Here is a 25,009-nt window from a genome sequence, read left to right as displayed (position 1 = left end):
AGCGATCGCTCGAATGAGCGTACAATGCATCCACTTCTCTAAATCGGTCCAATAAATCCTGCAGCACAAATAAAAGGAAATATCTTCTTTTTTATCTGCGCTGATGCAAAATTCGATGGTTCATAGAATTTTTCAACATTTTTTCAGCTGAATTTATCGGGCTCTATAAATTCTACTATGAAACCCACCGAGTGAGGACACTCGACGAGCACGAGAGGCGAGAACGAATGTATCCGCGAGACGACATTTTTTCGTAGGTGCACGTGTGTCGATGGCAGTGGCATTTTAGCTTTGAAATGGCTCGAAAATTTTACGACTGGCTACGGACGATGAAAGTTGCGAATAGTCGAGTCACGGACGCGGCATGCCGTATCCCTTTCTTAGATAAGAGCGTTAATAGGCTGGCGAGTTGTGATCCTCGATCTTGGTGAGTTCCAGCCTCGCCTAAGCCAACGGTAGTTAGTCTCACGAAGACTGTCTGCTAATTCCTCGTCAGCGGCCGGCACGACCGCGAAACTTTCCTCCTGCCACTTTGCACCGAGCGCTAATGCTCTTAATTATTGTCGCATACTGTTCGCAAACTACCTTAACCGTACGGTACACCAGATTCCTTGAGAAATTAACGAAATAGGATTGTTCGCGGTTTCGCGCTTACGGCTGATTACGTTCCAACGACGACGCCTATCGACAAATTTGTTCTACCAGTAAAGATCAAGCTCCTACCCGACACGACTTACTCCGTACAATCGAAATTGTAACAAACATAGAGTGGAACCACGTATATAACGTTTCATCTAAATCAAGCGATCCAGTAAACTTGTTAATAACCCAGAAAGAAAAGTTAACCTCTACGATGGAATTGGCTTTGCAGTGGAATACCTGCAGGTATGTTCGCTTGCGAAGAGCTACGTTTTCTGAAAATGTATGCGAACAAGAACCCGAGGAGGAGAACTATGAAATATCCTTTATGGTTAAACGAGGTCATCGCAAAGTAATGAGCACCGTTTTAAGGAATTATTAAAGAGATAGCCTACTTTTCGTACACGTACAACGGGACGCACGAAGAATTATTATAACGTTCAACTACCACAAAACTATGCCGTTATAAATATTACCACACCCTGAATCTCGCTAATAAACATATGCTTCTGCTTATCGTGGAATATTAATAGGAAGCAGCAAACTTTAAATTGGTGCCAAGTTTTTCTTCGATATCAACGGGAGGAACTGGCGCAACGGCACACGTAACACTACCTAATAATACGACATAAAGAAACGTTTCACAACGTCGCTGTTTCCAAAGTTTACGGACTATCTCATTTAAAAAATTAGAAGATTTTCCAGCAAACAAAACTATCCACTTCGCGACGAATTTACAGTTCCCTTAAATTTTACGTGCATCTTACAGGCACATGGTCAGCCGATTGTGTTTACGATTTCGCAACTAACACATTCGGTTGTAAATGAATATCGGAATGCGAATATTCTTCGGACCAAACGATGATCGATAATCGTGAAAAAACTGCGTGTCTTTCGACGCGACACGAACCTTGAGAAATATCTGTTGAAACGGTCCGGTATAAAAATTCTAACCTTACCCGAAGTATTTTATCCGGAAAAAAAGCAAAAAATCATTCGATCGATAATTCAAATAACATGGTACGATTGTAGCTCGTAGCTTTTTTATTTCGCGTATACATTATTCGACACTGTTCAGGTCGATATTCAATCGAATCGTTCGAATCACATATGTATTTCTATTCGGACATTTGTTTCTTTACATAAGTTTCGAGTATAACGCGTTTGCATTGAACAAACAAAAGGACGAAGTTTAAATGGCGAAAGACAATGTTTTTCGTATAGCTCTTGATTCCTTGTACGAGACGATGAAATTGCAAAATAAACGCAAGGGTATCTCATTTTAACGATCCACGTTTGTTTTTGGACTCGCGCGTTTTTATTGTTATCTCAATTTCCAGAAAAGTCAACGCTCGAGACACATCGATTTCTTCTACCCGCGCGCGCAAAAGGTTCGAACGAAAAAGATGTTTGTTGATTAATATATATCGTTAACAAAAAATCGGTATGATTGATATAAATTAATTTTGATAAATTCGTTACGCGAATCTAAATATCGCATGACGAAATTGCCGCCCCTTTGAAGCCTTTTAATTCGATTCTGTCAAAGGAAAGTTTCCTCGCCACATTTTGCGGTGATTCTCAGTACGTAAATTGAAATTTCATTTCTAACCAGTCAGGGCGTTCGCGAAGTACATTCGATATTTCACGGATATCCACGGTTTCGAGTTGTGTTTAATTTTCTTCGAATTAATAAAACGTATCGATTGAAAGAAATAGAATACGTTGGTAAATAGCTTGATAGAAAAATTACCGCACACGGCGAAGCTGAAAACGTTCATCAGTGAGAATCAAAATCGAGGGATTTCAATTGGAATAAATGTATAAAGTAAAGGCAATTGGAAGATTCAGGAAACGTGGATATTAAAGGAGAATTTTAATGGCCTACAATATAGTGGGTATAATACCGATTGAAGTAACCTTAGCTATATTATCTGGGTGCTTTCGCTCGAAATTCAATTTTTCGTTCCAACCGTGGAAAGAACGCGCATAAATCCGACAGATATGAAAGTCTATATTCCGATCGAAGCGATATCAGAAACGTGTTATCGAAATTGCGATAGCGACATCGTACACGAATCAGTCATATTATGCGATGGTATGCGGCGAAAATGCGGCGAAAATGCGGCGAAAATGCGATGAAAGATACAATGGATAACAAGGTAACAATCGTCTTGCAAGCCTCTGTAATCGCCCTAACACCGATTAATTTCCGAAACGGCGTGTTTATTCTAGAATACGCGGTGATACCCATTAACGATAAAACGTTTCAGCTCGCATCGTATACAGCTTCGGCGTTTTTATCGATGAAAAAATGCAAATGCAACACGTTTAATCCGCGACGTTAATGCATAGCTTGAAAACTGAGGTATATTAAACTTTAGCTACGACTTTGACGTTAACAAGTATGTAAATCGAGAGGATACTAATCGCTAGAATGAAAAGGATACCCGGAACCCACAGATATAAACTCTTTTCAACAAAATTCTTATCTTCGTTTTGTCTAATTCGATCCCCGGTAATTTAGGCAGTAAATTTAATTCAGTAAAATGGAGTTGAAAAATCTCGATAGTCCATTGTAGACTGGCAATGAACGTACGTTCGAATAAAGACTCAACCGTCCCGAGTATCCTATTCTCCGTTTCGACGACGACTAAACGTTACGATAGTAAGAAAGCTTTGGATATTGTCACGTCCGAAGCAAACATCGACAGAAAGGATATCGTTGTCGAATCGCGATAGAACCGCGGAGTATCGAGTCGTGGGACAAGGATCCGTGATCGTAACAAGGAATCGCGCTATCGAATTTAACAGGCAACGGATACGACGTCGGTCATTATGGTCGAGGCGTCGATCATCGCAATAATAATAGGAGCGCTATCGACTGACGACGTTAGCACGGCAGCAGTGGCATTGCTGGTAGGAGGACGGTTAGCGTGGAACAGGGTGGAACAGTGTAGAGCTGTGTAGCGCGGTGTGGAGCAGTGTGGTGCGGAATGGACTCGTGGAGCGGAGTGAAGCGAGCGAGCGAGCGAAACGCGGCGGCAACGGAGGCGGAGGTGGTAAGAGTCTACGCCGCCGGTGGTTGGAGGTAGGGGAGGGGGGCTGATATCTGGCTAAGCGCGGGCGCAGTTGGGTCGCGGTCTTCAGCACGGCAGCATTTCGCTCACCGATCTCTTTACGCAACTCTCTCGCACTCTTTCTCTTCTTTTCTCACTTTTTTCTTGACTCGTCTTTGGACACCGCTTACTCGCTCCTTTTGATCGTCCACTTATCTGCCTATCCATCTTACCAGCTCCTTTCTCCTTCCTCCGACTGCCTCACACTCCCAATCCTTTCTTCCTTCCTCTCTTCCTTCCTCCCTACCTTCCTTCCTTCTGACGGTGAATGCCGCCCCCCTCCACTCACTCTTTCTCTGTTGCTCCGGCGTGGCGCGGCGATTTTCGTTTCAGTCGGTCTACCGGCGCTGCCCGCGGTATCGGCAATGCTTATACACACGCGACGAAACGTGTTTACGAAGGACGGAGTGTGCGTGCTGAATGACGAACGAGTGGCACTTAAGGAAAACGGAAGCACCGCCGACTAGATTGGCGATCGTCGACTGCTCGGACTCATCGCGAGTTCCATGTTCCGTTAGTGCATCTTCGCGCAGGATGCGTCCGTTTGTCACGTGGAAATTTGATTTGTTCGGGATATCTTGTTCGCTGTGAACTGTGCGACTAATCTATCGTCGAACGAGTCGATAAGAAAGTGTTTCGCGACAAAAGGTTCTTTCAAATATCTTCGAGAAGATCCGACCGTGAAAGTTAGGTTATGTGGAAATAGAATTACTCTATAACTGCAATTACACACTATGCAGTACCGTAAGTTAATCCAACTCTTGTCCCTTTTGTGTTGCATGTAATTTGACCGGTCGGTGATTTATTGGCTGTAACGCAGCGTAATTTGCTCAAAATTCTTTTGCAAAAATGAACAGACTCGTAAAAATATGCATAACCTATTGGTAGACGCGTTATCCAATTTCGGTTGTACGTACTTCTAAGCCATTCAAAGTGGTGTTTCTGTACGATCGGTTTAAAAATTATTATACATGTATATTTATATACGACGGGTATCGTACCTACGTCGCGGTAAAATTCCGGTGGCAGTTTCGAAACTTAATCCATTCTCCTACTTGCGGCTACCTTTTAACCGATCTGTTCCACTGCGTGGCTTCTGAGCACGCGTTATAACGGACAAACGTCGTGTGAGTTCGTGGAGTGTCTAGTTAAGAAAAAAGCATAATGTACAATGATAACTGAAAATTCGAAGTGAAGCGTGATCGTACCGAAACAATGAATGTTTAGTGAAGTGTGAAGATGAATGTTTCCACGTTGAGCTTCAACGGGACGCTTCGGAAAAAATCAAGAGAAATGCAGCGGACAAGAAAAGTACCCGTGGCCTCGACACGACTGCAATAGACGTGTTTTAGCGGTAACTGCGGATCAACAACTGCTGACGCAAGTCGCTTCGGCGATCACGGTACGTTTTTCACGTTGAAAATGCATCAAGTACGGTACATAGAGCAGCCTGGTCAGCTCTTCGCCATAGTTCGTTGACTCGACCGTGACAACACTGTCGGACACGCGTTCGCGTTACATTTACATTTGCGTTTGCATAATATCCACTAAATTTTCCACGAAAATTACTCGTCACTACTCGACTAGAATATCGCTTACCGGATAATCAGAAAATATCTTCCGAATCGATTGGGAAAAGATTTAGAGATCTTCCTTTCGTTTGTTTCGCGACATATCTAGTTCAGTAAAGAAACTTAATCGTTAAGCTTAATAATCGTTATCAAATTTTCAAATGCACGAAAATATTTCGAGGAATAAGAGAACTGTTTCGTGGACAATCGTGGATAAACGATTTACGGCGGAAGAAACAATCGTGTTTCCTATTTTTAGACGTCGTACAAAATTTCACTGCCTGAAACCGATTCCCTAGAATTTTCTAGCACAACCATAACTTGCGAACTTTACTCCTACGAGCAACTCTGCCTTTGATTTACTGTGTGACATACGAAGAACGAAATGTATACGGATATATATGCGATTCGAATATTAAATAAAACACATTGCCTATTATCTCGTAAAAATGATCAGTTATTAAAATTCACGATTCAAATGCTTAAAGCAAATTTTTATTTCTATTTAAATTCATTTTCGCCGTTCACTCGTCGATCGTCAAACAGTAGGAAGCAGGCGATACACGTTCATCGATCAAAGTAAAAAGGAGACGCGTGCAACGATAACGGTTATTGATGTTCATGTAGCGAGAGGAATCGAATCAACAGGCCGTAATAAATCCGCAGCTTATTCGGTAGTATTTATTCAAGGTTGGCGAACAAATTCGATTTCTAGTTCTTGGCATTAGAAGGGCGGCTTGAAGTTTAAGCGAAATTTACACGATGCGACGACAAACGTGCAAAATTAATATGTCAAGTCCGCTATTGCACCTGCGCGCGATTAATCTTGTCAATTATTATACGATATTATGCAGTAACCATCAGGTCATCTTGACGGACGTCTCCAAGTCCATCCAGATCTTCTATGTCGATCTCGATCTCGATCTCGATCGAATGATCGGTCGAAGAGAAACAGGCTTCGTTAAATCAGAAATTCGCTTCGCGTTTGTCGAATTTCCTATTGAAAGAGATAAATTTTCAATGACCAACGGAAAATAGGTGAAAAGAGAGCGGAGGTTAAACGCGTGTCGCTTTAAAACGCGGAAACGAAGCTAAACTGTTTTCGTGCGCATTTAAAGCGACTACCCTTTTAAGCGATTATCCAACGATAGAGTTGTATTCGAGATTGATTTCAATTTACGCACAAGCCAGCCTCGCAGACGCGTCAACGGTTGTCGGCTCGTTCATACAACAGGCTGATTATTGCCGCGTAATAACCGGCCGGTAATAAATCCACGAATAGATAATCGAAATTGTAAACATCGTGAAATTGCTGTCGTGTCGCTTTCGTATCGGCAACCCCTCTGGTCAGGCTATAAATTGTATAACAAATATTATTATTGTACATATTGCTGTAATCTACACGGTTCGCGTTACGCAAATGTCCATTATTACATTCGATCGCAGGGTATTTATTTTCGATTAACGCGAGACTTTAACGATCTGTCGAATACTTGTAGCGTCGTTTAGAATTTGCGAATAAATAATAAATATTGGACGCGAAACGCCGCTTCATTGGTAGTCGATTACGTTGAAAGTAAGTGGATACTTGTGTTTAAAAAGTTGTTGTTGTTGTAAGTATAAATTAAAATTGATGAAAACGAAACAGGTGTTACGCGCGTGTATTTCGATGCGAGTAACTTTCGTTAATGAAGAGAAACGAGATGAGACGGTATCGATGGGTGAGGTACGGAACAAAAACGAGGAGATTCGCGGACGCCGAAAATTCGGAGCGGAAAGTGAATTTCTGTTTATTGTTGGCAGAAAAGATATATCGCTGCACTTGAGCTGGCACGACTTTGAGGCTGGTGTTGCGAAATGTACCGGAAACGATGGACCGTGAAGATTCTGCGAATGGATTTACGGTACAGCGTCAACGGGTGCGGTTGGTGCGCGCCAGCTCTGGCCAAGATGATCTGCATTTTCTTCTTTTCGCTACTGTTGCACGGTAAGCCGATGCGCAATTTGTTCGTACTCTGGCACGATTACACACGTCACGATAAGAAAACGTTCTCTTCTTGTCCATTGAACTTGTAATGAAACAAAAGTTGTCCTTGTAGAAAAAGCTAACTCGACTTCGTAACTTTGAAAGTTAATTTTAAGCTGTTCTATGAAATTCGGGCAGCGTGCTTGTCATTGGAAATTCTTTCGAAAATCGATTAATCGAAGAGGAAAGAGAAAATTAACGTGTCATTTAATCCGAAAAGTAATACAACTCGATGCGATATATACAGGTCGTTCAATTACCTTTTGTCACTAATTTTTCGTAGTATGTACATAGGTCTGTTTATTCGGGTTGTCCGCGCGCGCAATCTCCATTTATCGAGAGTAAAATGCTCGCGTTCGTCTCTCGTTGATTAGAATTTTCCTATTTGATCCGGTTAACAACACTGGCCAGTGCGACAATTCACAATCTACTCTCATTTTGCTAAGCTTTCATAGTCTTGTTAATTCTTGTAAAAGTTACCCATCGAGTAATCGAAACGCGCATCAAAATTTTCTTCTCTTTGGCCTAATCCGAATCCAAATAACGTACGTACTGGATAAAAATTCCTATTTGCGCGATGGTTAACGATTAACCGATAGGGCCACGTGCGTTTAACGCGCATGGAAAAATTCACGAATCGCGGTATAGTGTATACGTATATATAGTACGTACACGCCTATCTGTTCGATCCGCAGGAGCATTTTTATTACGGCGCGAGATCCGACCATGCTAATTCGGAGAGTCGTGTTTTCCCGTGGACACCGGTGTTAAACGTAATTAAAAAATGCAAAAGCAGTTCTTCTTTGAAATAGCCAAGTTGGTTCCAATGCGCAAAACCTTTTATCTTCACGCCAGTGACTATGACGCGTCGTGGAATTGTCGTAAAAGTCGGCGAACCTGGTGGATGTACGATAGGCGACGCCGAAAACACTGGAAACGGTGGAAATGTTGAAAACGTGCACAACGAGCGAAATGGGGTAGCGCGAAGGGGCGAGGAATCAGGAAGTGGAAATTAACGTTAACTAGCGTGCGGGCGTGGCTCGCCATGGCTCGTCGTGGACAGATAAAAACGCATTGCAGAAAACAATGATCCCTAGGGACTTTGCAAATGTTGTTGCGGTCAACTAAAAGAGCGGTTGCACGCACGCCGTTTTAAAAAGCAGCTGTGTACCTACATCGCTACATGTGTACTATCTGCGCGACAAGCTCGTTGAACCAAATATTCCGCTCGTCGAACTTTTTACAATACCCTCCGCGCTCGTTCCTCTCCCGACCGTTTTATCAATTATTTCCGATTATCCTCCGTTTAATAAATATCGCGTTGCAAATATTTTCGCGAGAATGCAGCCTGTTGTTTTATCGTTGGAAAACTTTTACGATATAATCGAGCTTTGCGGACGATTAAATTTGCATTTCTTGGAATGAATAATTTTAATAGAATATCGTGCGTAAAGTTGCATGTAATTTGCTTTTTACGCGATTGATAATAATAACCTTCTGATGCTATTATATTATATATTATATTACTATCTGATATTGTCAGTTAAATTTTCAGCCAGAAATATTTTTTGCGCAAACGTACGCCTGTATATGCACTGTTAACAAACAGAAACGCTGCAGGTAAACTTCTTTCTATTTGCTTTCGTTTCCATTCGTCCACAGTGTTGCTACAACTTTCAAAGAGGTGCTTTCTCTAAAGAGGATAAACTCTTAACTCATAAATATTGAAACTAGCAGCTTGCCAAATTGTACGTGTTTCGCTTGCTCTTTTCGAAACAATTTCCGTCGACAACCGCGAGGACCCTCCGTCGAGTGTTACACGAATAAATTCTAGAAATCTCGACAGCCTGAATATCAAAGTCCGTTGAAACGCGAATCGATAGGATAAAACATTGAAATACGGAATTTCTATTCGATAGGAACAAACGGTTTTTCTTTCTTCTCTGTACATTTTCGTTTGCCGTCTCTCTAGATTATCATTGTTTGCTGATTTCCTTTGTAAGCAACCTTCGAAAAACAGATATCGAAACTCCGCGGAGGGGAGGAAATGTAAAAGTCGAAAGAAAACGCCGGATAGGCGAAATAAGTTTGGGAACGTAAAGGGCGGGAACGCGATTCCGCGTTCTCGGTTTGCGAAGCAAACTCGACATTTGCCGCCGGTAAACACGTTTATCCGAAAGTTATAGTTGGATAGATTCGATGCGTGTTCCTCGGTATCGGCCGGTGTCGCAGTCGCTATCTTAGACGCCAGTGTCTATTGCTCTCTCACCGACAACGTACGACGTAATGACACGATGATGCGACGTTCGTAACTATGTTAGCTTCGAAGCGTTTCCTGCAAATGGAACACCATAGGTTACAGACCGGGGGTTATTTCATTTTACGGAGATTCCGACCATAAATCCGAGGGAACGACGAATTTACGTTCGCGAAACTTCCCCCTATACAACCGCCACCGTTAATAATTTACCATATTTTGCTTTCACAACTTCTTCGTGCTTTGTTACCCGACGTAAGTTTCCCGTCAAGCCGTATTTCGGACTTCTTCCGCTCCTCCGAAAAAACATCGCGCGCAACACGAGAACACGGCGGCTAACCGTTAAACACCCACAGATGTAAGCACGCCTATTATTACGTATATACGTTCGACTCAATTTCATATGTATGTATATATGCACGTGTGTGTATATGTATATGTGTATGTGTGAGTTTATTAGATGTACAAACAGAGAAACGCGTGAATAAATTGTAAGGTAGAAAATATATTTTAATACAGAAGTAAAAGTACAAGTAGGAATATAATTTGAGCTGGTCCAGATCCGCACGCTAGCAGTGTTACCCTATAACTGAAAACCCCGAAGCTCAACGTCGCCTGTCTATTGTTTATGGTCTGCCTTCGTCCCAGTCTTTCGTCTATACGCCGTCGATGGCTTCGGTGCTTGAGAAAAGTAAAAAGACCAGATGTAGAGCTTTCTTAGAAATGGTGACCACTTCGACAGTATGTATATGTATATGTGTATGTATACGTATGTACGAGGATATACCGGTTCGTTCGTGAAACTTTGAACGCGACTGTTACACAGGTTCCATCGACGATGTCCTAATACATATTTTGCTCTTTATTTTTCCACCAAATGCATTTGAAATGCGATTTGTACGAATGCGTTGCTTTTAATTCTGAACTGATATTAACACGTGCTCTTCGAATCGATGAATTGTCGATGAATTCGCAGCAAAGGTATAAAGTTCAGCTGGCTCGTTTCGTTATAGGGATACAACGATCTGCTCTTTATAGAAGAAGCGTGATCTAGTAAAGAAAGAAGAGGGGATCGTATTTTTGTAGGGCTTCTCAACGTGTATGCGCGCTTCCAGCAATAGTGGACTTAATCCGCCGGGAAGTAAGAAAACATGTCCGTCGACTGTAGAATTCGCTCCTTCGAAAACTATTGTCCTGTAAAGATAGAAGGTGTTTCAAAGGTTTTGTCAAGGAATGGTATTTTGACACAGTCTATAGGTAGACAATTAAGCTGCGCAAGCAACGAATTAGAAAGTAAATAAAAAGATAACGGAGGAGCGATGAAATTACGTCGTTTTCTCCGATAACGGTAGCTGCTTCGAAGTTTTCGACAACACTCGATCAAAACCAGCCGCAATGTAAACTCTTGGACGAGAAGTTGAACGTAATTCTCGCGAGCTCTCGTGATTCAAAAACTGGGTAAATATTCGTAGATTCTGATAAAATGGACGGTGAAAATAAGCGACGAAACGTGGAAGTAACAGGAATAATGAAAACGCGTAGAAGAAAAGTCAATAGCGAGAGATCCCTCTGTATTACGCTCATTTATAATTCAAAGAATTTACGTTACGTTAGCAGGCAAGCATCAAATTGTAGAAGTTCGTGGCAGCCTTCAATATTTGATGGCTGGAATTAGGTTTATTTAACAACGCGAAGGCAGTATTACAGCTACGTTGATGAGTCATACACGACTAATGTGGTTTACGCTCGGCGTTTCAATTTCTCTTTGACGTACGCTGCAATACCGCAAATACCGTGCGAACCTTACTGTACAAACACCTGGATAGACCCGTTTTCAAAGTACACGTACATCGCGTTTAAAGGCGCCGCGATACCGGAGAATCTGATTGCCAAACGATCGCGATTCACGTTCGATTCCACGATAAAAGCGGTCAGAATGTCGATAGTCGTGCGTCATACATTGCAGTATCGTCGATCGTCGAACGCTTAAAGTTCGATATCATCTCGTAAAGATGAGAACATCGTCGACTACACGTAGTTAGTTTTATCAACCGTAAAATATTCTAACTTTCCACGTTGCGTTTATCACCGCTTGAAATCGTTGACTGACGGAAGAAAGTCGAGGCGTAACGTCCCATTGGTACAAGATGGAACGTGCTTGAGTCCATCCATCATCCGTGGTTTGACCGCAAGAGGGAAAACGATCGTTTCTCGAACGGATTATCGGTGGCTGTTCTTCTTCCCTATAAAACGATCAAATTCTCTCGGAGTGGCTGGTTTGGTTGGCACAGCCGACCGTCGACTTTCTTCCTTCCGTTGGATATTTAACGAATGTTCGTTCCGGAATAACACCTCTGCTAAGACGTTTACGAGTGTAAGTGCCCTCTGCGGTAGAAGTATGGCGACGAAAACGTCAAAAAAGTAAAAGAACGAAACTTCCCAGCCTTCTTTCTTTCTTTCACGCGCATTGTATTACTAGAAAACGTTAACTCGTACTCGACCGATCCGAAAGAGCATCTGCGAAAATTCTCACGGGTTCGTTCGAGGATCGAAACTATCGATTAATTTTATCAGAGCAGAAGAGACGCGAGACGAACCTATCGTTCAACAACTATTTAAATCTGTTTCTTTTTTTCCATTTCACTTACGATTAACATTCTCATCTATTTAATAAGTAAATTATATTCAAATTCCATTCTACCATGTAATATGTTCGTGTATCACGTAGTTTAGGTAGATCTGTATAGATACACGTATAATAGGTCCTGGAATTATTTTCATTCTGCTTATGAATCTTGTTTCAAATGGAAAAATCGAATTTTATTGAAATGGCACGAATAAACCGCAATAGAGATGAAAAAGTATTGCGTGCAGCTTGAAAATTTCATTTTTTTTTGCAATATGATTTTATATCGAAAAGATGGTAATAATAAACAGATGAACATGTATGTATATTTATATTTTATTTGACTTACTCGGTTGGCTAGGTTAGCCAACTTTATCGAGAGAATTTCCTGACTTCCGAGAGAGAGATTCCTGACTCGAACTAAACGATGTTATTGCAATTCGTATAAAGACGGATTATCCTTTATGGCGGCTAGCAATTAAATTCCGAGCTCATTTAATGGAGTAGGTCGCAATTGAGACGCCGAACTGTGAACATATCTCAGAGGAATTCGGCACGAAAGGAGTGTCACTGAGTTAAGATCGATCAACCCAGTTGATAGGTTCTTCCGACAACGAAATAATTAGAATCCCCGATCGAAAGAGAACAACGATTCTGGTTAATTCTAAGCGTTTCAAACCACTTGGAAATTCGGCATCGATCAACCTTTTCCTCGGTGAAAACAAATTATCTCGTCGTTTGGACGTTAGGCCTTCCGTTTTTGAAAAGAATTATTCGTTCCTTCATTAGCGAATTCTCTTATCTTCGTTTTTATCTTCTACACATTCATTAAAAATAAGAAATAACGTGAAAAATGGTTCACAAGCTGAAACACACGGTCGTGAATTTCAGTAGCAAGGACCTCGAGATAGGAGGCTCTGCTCGGTGTAATGGAAAGTCGTCCGCCGATATTTCTACATTTTCTTCTGCTCGGACAATTCGTTTCGGTTCAAGAAGAAAGACGTCACTGTCTCGATTGTAAGACTCGAGATTATCTATAAATTTCCAACCGAGTGCCTACGGCTAGAGTTATCCGATAATACTTTTCTGCGTCTCTTTGGTCTCCAGTTGACCTACCGCAACGCCGCGCCGCGCCGCGCCATTGTTGAAACGTACGCTTGAAAACCGATTCGATGAAGAAGTTTTTAAAGACTAATTAAAAAGTCGTAATAGCTCGTAATTAGCAGCGCGGCAATGACACTCTTTGCGAGCTAATTCAGACGAGCACGAGACGTTGAAAAATCTGACTCGGAGAATTAAAGCAGAGATATATGGAAGCGCGCGTATGTATGATATTCGTATAAAATTGGAAGTTTATAAGCGAGATTTATCAGTAGCTGTTAATATCGATAAATAAAAGTCGGCAAATCGGATGGTATATTCGATGTGGAATATTCGCGATCGTAGATACGCAGGCGCGAATATATTTAACCTATGGACAGGCCCGCGTTGTTTTTCACTGCTGCGCCAGAAGATTCTCATAGATCAAGGCGACAAATAACGCCAGTCACCGCAATATTCAAACCTGGTGATATATCAATCCGCAATTTACGATGTTGTTATGTCACCGATACGAGACACTCCTTTCTCTGCCCGCTTAGTTGTCGAGAAAATATGGAGCAATCGGGTAACTAATCTGAAATTTATAACGGGATCGACCGTTTAAACGATGACGTTCCCCTATGCGTACATGACGTTTCCACGCGCGAAATTATGCCTCTATATTGAAATTTTTTGGATAAGAATCCGCACACGGTACATTGCACTTTCATACGTCTGCTCTGTTGTTTATTCGTTGTTTATTCGTTGTTTATACGAATTCAATTTGCAATTTTGCCGTTTTACCTCGAAATTGCGAGCGTTATCGTTTCGTTAAATTTCGTGGAATATCGTCTATTGTACTTTCAAGGATATGGAGAAACGAGTGGATGACAGTTTTAGATCGGTCTAAATCATTTATGGATTTTTACCGTTTATTTTTATTCCCATCGATCATGAAAAATCTGTATAGCGAGTGTAAGTGAGAGAAACGGTGCGCTTTCGAAATAACTAGGAGATCGAATAACGAAAGAATCGAGAGCTTTTTACTTAGCGCTGATTCATTGCATGTCGAAGACAGATGATACGGTATGAAACTAGTGGAATATTCGAAGGATTCAGGATGTCTACGACGATCTAGTGGGTAAAAAACGTATGAAATATTCAACTGCATCGAGACATATTTATCAAAGAAACTTATCATCGTGGTATGAACGACATTCTGCAACTATAACTAATTGCACCGATTCTTTACAAGAAACACAAAGCACGACAAATATCGATTAGCATAAATGATAAACAAGAATTGTAACATAACCGTAACATAAAATAAAGATAGTAGTCAAAAGATACGATTCGATGAGTTCTATAATAGGTTGACGTGTGTGAAAGTGCATGATGCGTTTAATGTCCATGGGACAATACATAAAAATCAGGAATTCCTCCTGATCGTGAGCGCGACCTACGCAGAGGAGATAGTCCCTGCCTTTTATCGCTACTGTTATGCGTCAGCGTATGGAAAAGATTTTACAAAAGTATTCCCGGATCGAAAAGCAGCAACTTCCTCGCATAACGCTGCTGCGTTCTTCCAACTTATTTCCCAAACGATTCGTGAAACTTTCGTTCCCTTCGACGAGGAAAAGAATGGAAGCGATAGCAAGCGTTCTATTTTGTAATTTCCGTAACTTTCGCGTTCTAGTTGCAGTCTACACGGTATAGTTTCCGTATTCTTGATCGCGATGACACGGCATCGAAATCCAAATGCACTCGTAGTTGAGAACGAAGCGAAACCACCGACCGTCAAAAATGTCTCGATCCCGTTGAATCTCGCGGGCTGTAATTTGTTCGAACGGACTTGATCATTCGCGTTATCGATGCAGTTCGTTACTCGAGCGACGAATAAACTGCATTGTCCGTGGAACGAGCTAAAACCGGGTTTCTTTCGCTGCGCGAAAACGAAAAATCGTTCTTTTTTCGGAACTAACGAGCGGGAAGGAGAATCTCGTCTTGCGATCTGTTACGAGGAAGAATCGATTGGATTTTTCGGGAAGCGTGCTGAATTTATCTGAGATCCGGCGAACGCGTAAATCGAAGACAGTTTGACCTTCTAGAAGAAAACAATCGATCGGAAAGAACTTTATGCGGACCGGTTTAAATTCGTATCTGGAAAGCTATGGCGATTCCTTTGGGACTCTGCCAAAGCAAAGTACGATATATACATGTATCTATCTCGTTGGTCGCGCTTCGGCCTTTTTCGCCACGCTCCACCGTTTTCAATTTCGTAGATCGATCTTCTCCACGCGAAAGCTGCGTAGCGCGATACTCACGAGTCACCATGGGAGTAAGAAGTATGTATTTCTATACGGTCGATCGTAATAGAATCGCAGAAAGGATTTCCCCGCTACGTCCTCGAAGCTGTATCGGATAAAAAAACGTCCCTATCATTAATATTCAAACCATATCGTTTTACGCGATGCGTGCAACCGAGATTTTCAAGATATTTCTGACACTGCATATCGGTGAAACGTGTGGAGAGAACGAACGAGACGCAACACGGATACGAAGGTGTTGCGTGAAAAGACGAGAGCCGAATGGCTGAACCTCGCTTTCAAAATTTCCATATTTATGCGAGATGCGACGTTTACGGAAAGCCTGGTGCAGCTTGCGCGACGCAGACAACGATGTCGTTCCTTTCTTTCTCGAACAAAAGTCTGAACGACGCTTGATGCGATTCTACACTGACAAAATATTTCCAAACTCGAGTAATATGTTAGCACATACATATGGATATTAGAGGAATGCGGCAGTATATTCGATCTTCGTTTCTAGTATCATTCGTCGTTTGTAACTTTACCGTTTGATGATTCGCGAATAACTAATATACGGCCAGATAGATATATCCGTTACGAGGATCGTTTTGATTCGCGGTATAATATTCGATCGTGCATCGGCGAAAATGCAATTTCAATTTGCATGGAAACGGACAGGTAAAAACGAACGTGTTTATAAACAATCTATAGCGAGATTAAAAGTATACAGTGAGCTCAATTCATCGAACATGATAATTGCGATGGGAATATCGGTGTATTCGTTCGATATATCGTGATTTTCGATGCGCGTCGCTACTTACTTTGCCTGTTAGAGCTGACGATTATTTTTCAACGAATAAACGCTACAACTTTTGGAACAATAACACATACGTACGTGTATCCTTCTTGTTTCGTCTCGTCGTAAATTCGTCGTTATCCGCGTGGAAAAATCGAGATACCAACGATATTCGTCGCGTAGGAAATGTTTAGAGCTTCCGAACAACTTATGGAAATTTAAACGTACATTGTCCCGCGAACGACGATTAATACATATTTTTGATCGGAACGAAATCGACGGAATTTTCAAGGCATTCGAATCGAGCGTGTTTCGTTGAAAGCACGATGTTTTTTTTTTTTTGCTCTTCCTCTCTGCGTCGAAACTGCGCGACGACTTCGATAGGCTACCGCGATTTCGCAATGAATTCTCGGCACATCTATCATTCCGATTCGTCAGTGTCAAAATCGCGATCGAACAAACGATTCGACAATCCTGAACCTTCAACGACAAATCTCCGGAATTTCAGTTGAAACTGCATAATCCTGTCCTGTGCCTCTGACGTTGATGGATAAATGTCATTTTTTAAGGACTCCTTGTAAAAGATGTTTTCGTACTTTACAGTTTGCTGGTTTCGATGTTGATCTATTACCAACGTCTATAGATCGACGATCGATCCATTTTCCAGCTGTACATTTTTCTATTCGCGTTTCCAACGCTGGTCGAAACACGAGTAAAATATACCTATTTTAAGACGAAGCAACAAGGATTCGTTACCAAAGCGAACTTTATGGTTTCAGTAGCCTCGAATCTGATACAAAGAATAGATAGACACGCGTTTCTTTGCGAGCGGTACTTTTTCAAGGTTAAAATATTTTTTAAGTCTAAATAAGGAACGCGAAAGACAAAGAAAACCAACATTGTCTATAATTTAAGATGAAACTTTTTGAATTTTATACGGTATTATAGATCGTATCTTTAAAACCGAAGAAATGAAAAACATTCTGCATTTTCACTTCTGTACGCTGATGGAGATTCGCTTTCGTTTATCGTCATTTATATTAATAATATATATGAAAGAAATAATAAAGTTGCTTAACGTTAAATTCTATCAAAACTTATCTATGTAAGTAGTTTTGTGTTTCGTTTGTTTTTCTATCGTCGACGATGAAAATATACACGCGTAGGTCAACCTGATAGTAAGAATCGGTTTATACTCGTGTAATAAAGTAACCACAAAAGGAAGCTTTCTACGTTACTGTATATGTTTATAATACTGCTTTCTTAATTAAACGGCAAAGCTCTTAAGAAGATTATATGCTTAGATTGCCAGAGCCTTATCGTTAAGACACGTCTGCAGTTGTCAGCAATTTTCTCCGGTAGCCTCTTCTTTACTAGCTGGTATTCTCTTCTCTTCTCTTCTCTTCTCTTCTCCTCTCTTCTCTTCCCGAGTAATAAGACCCTTTTTCGACTTTTTAATGGGTCGTCGAAGCGATGATTTATTCGTTCCACGAGAAAAGACGTTCGGACTTTTATTAAGGGAGCTCGCCATGGAATCGTTAAAGGCTCGACGGGCAAAGCTATTTCTTTCGAAATTCGCGGATCCGTGAAACGTTCTCTCGACTCGATTCAGCAAAGGCGATGCATCGTTCTTTAGCCTTTAGAGTTCAAGTTAGCCACGTGACCAATTAACTTTTATTCCGAATAATCAAGCTTCCACTCTTCGTCCATTGTTGTTCCGCGTCCGAATATCGCGTTATTTTGGTAACGATTTGACATTCGTCTGGTTATTGTCCTTTCAAACAACGTGGAAAAACCGTTGTCTGGAAACTTTCCCTTGTCGAGCACACCTCTCCTTTGCTTTGCAAATATGTATACCAAAGGGTATTAATCGGCTCGAGATTTCCTCAGAAAGATAATTGCGCGTCGAAGGCAACCTCGCGACCGGCAATCGTAGCCTGCAAACAAGAATTTTTACAGGATGATAAAACGTCCGCTTATTCTTTGTCGCACGACGAAGAGAAAGCGGTAGTTGTTGCTTAATTAACGCTAATTGCTGCCTTTTTTCGATAGAGAGTATGTACAGACGAGGCGTGTTTTAATACTGTGATGGTCGTCTACTCGATGCAACAATTTATTAAGCTTCGTGCATCGAAAAGGGTACCGTTTGTTTAATGGAATAGAAATCGCATTGCGTTCGAATTTGCAGTTTGCTTTCTCCAAATTACTCGACGTACACAAAGCTGATCCGTTGTGGAATTATTGAAAGCATTTCGAACCGCGTATCGCCTTTATTTCCCATTATTACTCGATACATTATGTTCGTATTATTAAATCATTCATTTTATGTAACTGGTCGCGAGGTTGAAAGTAATTCCTTTGTTGTATCTAGTATATCACGCAAATAAAATTATCGTTAAAAATGTGCAGGAAATATGACATTATTTCAATTACGTAAAATATGCAGCATAATAGAGGAAAGGATTGACGAAAGAAATTAAATGTAATTATTCCAACCAATTGGCGTGTTTCATCGAAGTAAAAATAGCGCTGAAAATTGAATCGAGCTTTCCAAATTTTTCACATTTTCGATGCTTCTCCTGTAATTTTTCTTCTGTGCAGTAAATTTTCCAATTTTCGAAAGTCGATATCAACGTGACACAAGGAAAACACGAAATTCCTTTCCTATTCATTTCCTATTCATTTCAATGTTCTAATTCATTTGCTATCGCGTTCGTGATAACGCAATTAGGAAGTTATAGGCGCAAATGTAGACGAGAGATGAATACGACGAAAGTGTGGACGCAGGTAAAACGCAGTCAGCAATTTGACGTGGTAAGAAGGCAAAGAGAGAGAGAGAGAGAGAGAGAGAGAGAGAAACGGGTATATACATTTTCACGGGTTCAGAGGAGCACTCCATCCAGTTGGTTTTGAGAATAGCATATCCTTAAACGTTCGCCGACCCTATTTCGTCTAATTAAATCGGAGTTCCTTTGAGGATCTTAAGCATCGCGTTTTCAGTTCTATCTCGAGTAATTTGCTGCTCCGTTATATAACGCGGCACCTTTTTCTTTTTTTTTTTTTTTTAATAAGCGTACCGTTTTCGTTATAAAGACATCGACGACGCTGTTTTTCTTCGTTTCGATCGTGCCTTCTCAAAACGTTTCAAAACGAACGATCATTCAGCATCGCCCGTTGCGAGACCTATCCACTCTTGAAAGCTGCGGGTTTCCTCCTTCCTTTCGCGAATCGTTCTTCGAACCAACGTCCAACGTAATCACGAAGTATCCAGCTTGTTACGCAAATTTTTAGAATCGCGACGTTTGTGTTTCAGACGACACCGATCGCGTTTCGATTTAAAGTAAACTGCAGGTAATTTGGTTACAGAACTTGACGAGCGAGAGGAATCGGTTTCGGATCGGGCAAACCGGCATAAATTCGAAATTAAAGCTACAAATTATTCCTGTATTTCGTTCCACCGAGTCGCTATCATCGTTTGCGACTTTCCAACCGTATAATTCATCATCGGATACGGTGGCGGAAACGAGCATTCGAACAACTTCTACAGCCACGATTTATCGATTATGCTAAAAGCGTATTAGCCGGGATGAAGGAAACACTGACCCGAAAGTTTCGAGCGTTTTTAGGTCTATCTGACGAATTTTCTTCCGAGCGACTCTTAACGGAAAACAAATATTTGCGCACGGCAGCTAGAGTACGAAAGTTCAGTTCGTAGGGAAGTCAGTGCCATAACAGACGAGTCAGTTTAAAGTACCGGTTGCTATGAAAATGCTTTCGCGTCTTCGTTTCACGCTTTGCTAGCAAATCCACTGGCGGTTCTTCGCTTCTTCAAAGTTCGAAGAAAGTTTTTCATATTTCTGGTCTCTTATTAAAGCGGAGATCCGATTGTTGAAACGAGATGAAAATACGCTTATGCCATCTGTTTTTCCTGCGATCTCTTTTTCGCGTTCGATTACACGCCAGTCGATGGGACTAACGGTCCTTCGAGAATTCCTTCTTCGAACGCGCCTTGCTTTCTGACCAAACGGACGTCTTGGAAAAAGAAATGCCTAGAAGAAAAGCGGAACCATGATCAACGTGAGAGAATAGATGCAAATTTCTACGAAGGAATGTCTCTGTAACGAAAGGAACAAACGTTTCACATCTCCTTCGTATATGTAAATCTGTATGAAATGTCTACGAGTTAATATCGTATGCCGTGTCTTCTTCGCCGACGAGAAAATATTCCTCTGTCGAAATACCTTTGCCTCTGGAGAAGGTATCCTCTTTGCAGCATCCCAACCTTGTGCGGACGTACACGTTATAACATACGTATGTCAAATTTTTTGATGATCTTTTCATAATATCAAATACCCTCGGATTTCCTTAGATTTCAAACGAGTAAAGACAGTTGTCGACAATAACGTAAACAGAACAAAAACGGGTAACTAGAATTAAACGGAATTTCTGCGAATACAAATAGTGTAAATTTAATATTTTTGTTTAATCGTGCAGACGTTTTTCTACGATATAGCTACGTTCTGGAGAAACGTTTATGAAACGATTCGCGTTCCGTTGAATGATTTCCAGTATGAATTTTAATATCGCGAACGACATCGGAATCGCGTCGTAACGGAAAGAGGAACGATTTTAGTGCGACGATAGAAGGAAAGGTGGTTCGGTAATTCCGTTCTTACGTTTATGAAGAGCGTCGGCATTGATGAGTTCTCTGTCGGACGTGTGCGTGGTTGCGCATTGTTACGGGCAGCACAAAACCGGCAGTAACCGCGTTCCCTTGGAAAACGTGCTTCGAAAGGTATGCTCTAATGCTTTCATTAAGCGAATTCATTGAGCCAATACGCGGGTACTTGCTTTCAAAACTGCATGCTCTCGTTTCCTCCATCTTCGTTCAAAGATAAAACTAAACAACGAAAATTCTGCTCTGGAAATCCATTTTATCGGCCAACGTTTCACCGGAAATATTTGATCCACAATTTCCAGAAACATGGTCGACGCGACGTTTCATTCGTTATTCTTGACAGTACGGTTCCGAATCTTTGCACGTATCAAAAGTTGCCCGTTAATTCTTTGCGATCTGAGACTCCACATATCGCCGATCCGATGCAGCGTCGATAAAGAATTACCTTCTAATTATTTTCACGGTAGAAGATATCGTCCTGCAACGTGGAAGGAATAATATTACATAGAAAATTCATCGAAATACATTTCTAGCCTTTTTCGAGATTAGAAATAGTATTTATAACGAGATCAGCGTTCGCGACATTGACGGAGGAAAAATGAAATTTTCTCGGAGGGAGATGAAAGAAGTGGTAAGGAAACCTCTCTGGAGTTGCACCGGCAACTTCAACGTTCTCTAGTTGAGAACGATGTAAAAATGTTACTCCCTTATCTCATATTCTCCTTACGAAAGAAGACATATTCTTGACGGCATACTTTGTGGAATAGCGTTGTTCGCGATTTCTCTGCTCGATCTTTCTCAAATTAAAAATATGCCTTGAATAAGTTGAAAAGGCGATATGTGAAATGGAATCTTCAGCAAATTATCGTGGGTTGGATCCAGGTACCTACATACAAATATTCGTTTCATTAACGATGGCTCTTTTGACTTTCCTTTCTTCCATTAATCATTTCTTCTCCCCAGTGTAGCCCAATTCGTTCAATCATTTTAAGATACGACGATACATAATACACTGGATCATATATATTTTTAATATTTCTATAGTTGCCACGATCAAATTATTTTTCCGCGGTATTTTACATCTTAATAATTCGTCCGTTTACTCAAATACGGAGAGTAACACAAGAAAGAACAGCTGTAGGTACGTGTTCTCTTGAAGTAGTATATGTATAATTATACATCGTATATCGTAGGAAAAAGGAGCGTCTGGACGATAATCAAACATTAAAGACGAATTGTAGCGACGCGATGTTTTGCATTTGTTCGAGGATGGGAGGACAGAAGACGCTCTTAACGAGCAGCTGTATAGCTTATTTTCTACGAAAGTAGGCTCATTAGATGTTTAAGGAAGCAAGCCGACTGTTACATTCTTAAGCGGGCTCGTGGTATAAAAACGACCGACGAACAACTCTGCTGCAAATGACAGTTTAATTACTTACACACGGAATACAATGCAAAAGTAATGCGTTTCCAATTATTCGCACGCCTCGGTCTAATTTTTGATCTTCATAAACGGACGAGCCGGCCGGTCCGTCGTAATTTCCCTCTAAAGTAGGTAAAAAACTTCCTCGATCGTTACTTTCTGTTAATGTAAAATTAATCTTGCTGAATTCTCGTCCCCATGTTTTTGCCAAATAATTTGCTACGTTATTTAAGGAAGATACTCGTTCGTGAAGGAAAATAAAAGAAACACGTAGGTTCCTAAGATAGAAAGAAGAAATATACGAGTACATCGCGTAATAATATTAGATCGGGTCCCGATCGTAAACGTAGAGTCGTTTCGAGCGGACCGTGATAAAGCGCCATAGCGCGAATCTTTCTCCATCGAATCTACCGTATTTGAAGCAAATTTCGCTGAACGTAAAATGGATGTGTAAGTGAAAGTTAAATCAACGATAGGGCGAAGAGCGGTAAAATCATCGATTTTGCGTATTTAAGGTAGCACGGTTATGATTACGATGCAACGAAACGAATAGGTAGTGCAAGCCTAGTTATAGCAATTCGGCTCTACCTATTATGATTTAGGAGAAATTAACGCGACCGTTGCACCCCGTGCATTCTACACTTAATATTCGTGTTAGCTTATCTTCACGCGGCCAATGTAATTATCAGTATGAGTTATACGTGGGCCGTTAGACGAATTATTTCGTACACACGTGGTCCAGTTTCTGGCTCTGATATTTGTTATGCTTTTCATATTTACGAAATAAGTCAAATTCGATGTAGCGGATAAAATCGATGTAGAACGTTACACGTAAATTGCATTTTGAAACGGCTGCCGTGTATGACATTTGAGCCGAGTCGATTTCACGAATTACGTTCTCGTTTGGTAAAATCTCGTTTGTCATTTCGCCGGAAATATTTCACTAACGGCAGAGCTGTTTTTTCCGGCGTTGGTGCGGCGGAACAGCAATATCGCATCATAGTATGGCTATTTATAGGCCGCTTTATCGGACGCGTTTCATGGCCGCTAATGGCGATTAACTTTTGAAATTGCAAAAGTTATTCTGAAAAAGAAAGTTTACTTTAACGGAGAACCGATGGACGAACAGCTTTTCTCTTTTGTACATGGCTGTTTTCTAGTAATCGGTGAAAATCAAACAACGCCAATGATAACGAGCGAAAAATTTTAATTTCTAGCGAGTAGCGGGTCGCAAACTTTTCATTAAAATCTTAAGGCCTCGTTTAATAAAGTTTCTTCGCGAAATGGCGACGGTACGCGCATTATTCAAAAGGGGATCTTAGATCCACTGCGCAAACTTGCGTCGTAGAACCGGTTAGATTTAAGGAGGGTTAACTAAGTGGTTATTTACGACAAATCCGTGAAATTCCTCTTCGCTTGCAGAGGGTTCGGGTTTTAGGAAAGGCAGCTGAGAAGACGGTTAAGAAACGTTTGACTGCCGTCATAACTCGCACCAATTCTCCGGATAACGTAGTCCCTTGGCGGCTGATGGGCCAGCGCCAATTTCGTATTAACCCCTCTGTCTTTTAGCTTTTCTGATATATTCGATGTCGGCCCCTGTCGCTTTTATTCAATTGGACTAGCTCTGCCTCCCTGGATCGCGCACCCATGCTTCGGATCGCGTCGCATCGCGTCGTAAAAAAAGACGCATTTCCCTAGCTGTAAACGCGGCCATGCGAAACAATCACAGAGCGGAATGCTCTCCGATAAAAAAAATCGCGATTTCTCCAATCGATCTTAACGCGATCGCTCGGTAATTTTCTCGGCATATCGCGCGTAACAACAGGTCTTTGTTCAAATGCCTCGACTTTGATTTCCGATAAATTCATTGATTTAAGCTGGCGTATTTCCGGAAAGTTAAGGGGAAGATTCAACGAGATAGGAGTAGGGGCGATCATCTAAATTTACCGAATAACCGATATTCGGTGAACCGGATCGTTTTTTACCATCCGTATGTTAAATCGTATATCGGTGTAATATCCCACGGAATGACGGACCGATAATTTAATCTCCGTTTTTAGGTGAGTTTCGATTTGAGCGCGAAATTATCGAATTTGCCTTGTACGAAATAAACGTTGAAACAATCTCTCGATGAAAGTTTCGTATCGCACGATTCAAAGCGACCGATTGTCTTTAAAAAATATCTGTTGCGAAGAAAACACAGCGAAAACCGATCGAACGAAATTTCGTTCCTCTAACGTATTCCTACTGGCACGAGTGCCTTATCTATTACCATTTGCTTTTAACAAGTGCGATATAACTTCATAGTGAGTTTCTATACAAACGTTATAAACATAACGAGTCTTTATAAGCGTCTATGCATGCAAATATTCGATACATTCTACTGAAACTGGATAATCGTATTGCGTTCAAAGATTGATTATTAGAGTGTCACTTTTCGTGGTGGGTCGTCTTGACCGCGATCGAGGCATTAGCGGATGACGAGAGC

General features: G+C 41.2%; 1 protein-coding gene and 1 long non-coding RNA gene across 6 annotated transcripts in view; one reads left to right on the top strand and one right to left on the bottom strand.

Annotated features, from left to right (window-relative positions):
• The window catches only part of LOC122568605 (zwei Ig domain protein zig-8-like), an 83,005-nt gene that overhangs the window by 19,878 nt on the left and 38,118 nt on the right, over nucleotides 1–25,009 (top strand). Inside the window, exons 1-2 of one of the 4 annotated variants that reach the window (XM_043728530.1) lie at nucleotides 3,307–5,160; nucleotides 7,138–7,316. In XM_043728530.1, coding sequence (XP_043584465.1) covers nucleotides 7,187–7,316 — 130 coding nt within the window. In that variant the 5' untranslated portion in view covers nucleotides 3,307–5,160; nucleotides 7,138–7,186. Of the gene's footprint in view, nucleotides 1–3,306; nucleotides 5,161–7,132; nucleotides 7,317–25,009 lie in introns of those variants that run through there. The other 3 variants (XM_043728528.1, XM_043728529.1, XM_043728532.1) reach the window with 3 other exon arrangements.
• LOC122568608 overlaps nucleotides 1–25,009 on the bottom strand; it is a 54,138-nt gene that overhangs the window by 16,058 nt on the left and 13,071 nt on the right. The window lies entirely within an intron of this gene.

The sequence above is a fragment of the Bombus pyrosoma genome, linkage group LG6 (assembly GCF_014825855.1).
Source record: "Bombus pyrosoma isolate SC7728 linkage group LG6, ASM1482585v1, whole genome shotgun sequence".
In the NCBI taxonomy this organism is placed as follows: Eukaryota; Metazoa; Arthropoda; class Insecta; order Hymenoptera; family Apidae; genus Bombus; species Bombus pyrosoma.
This window is presented reverse-complemented; position numbering and strand designations above follow the sequence as displayed.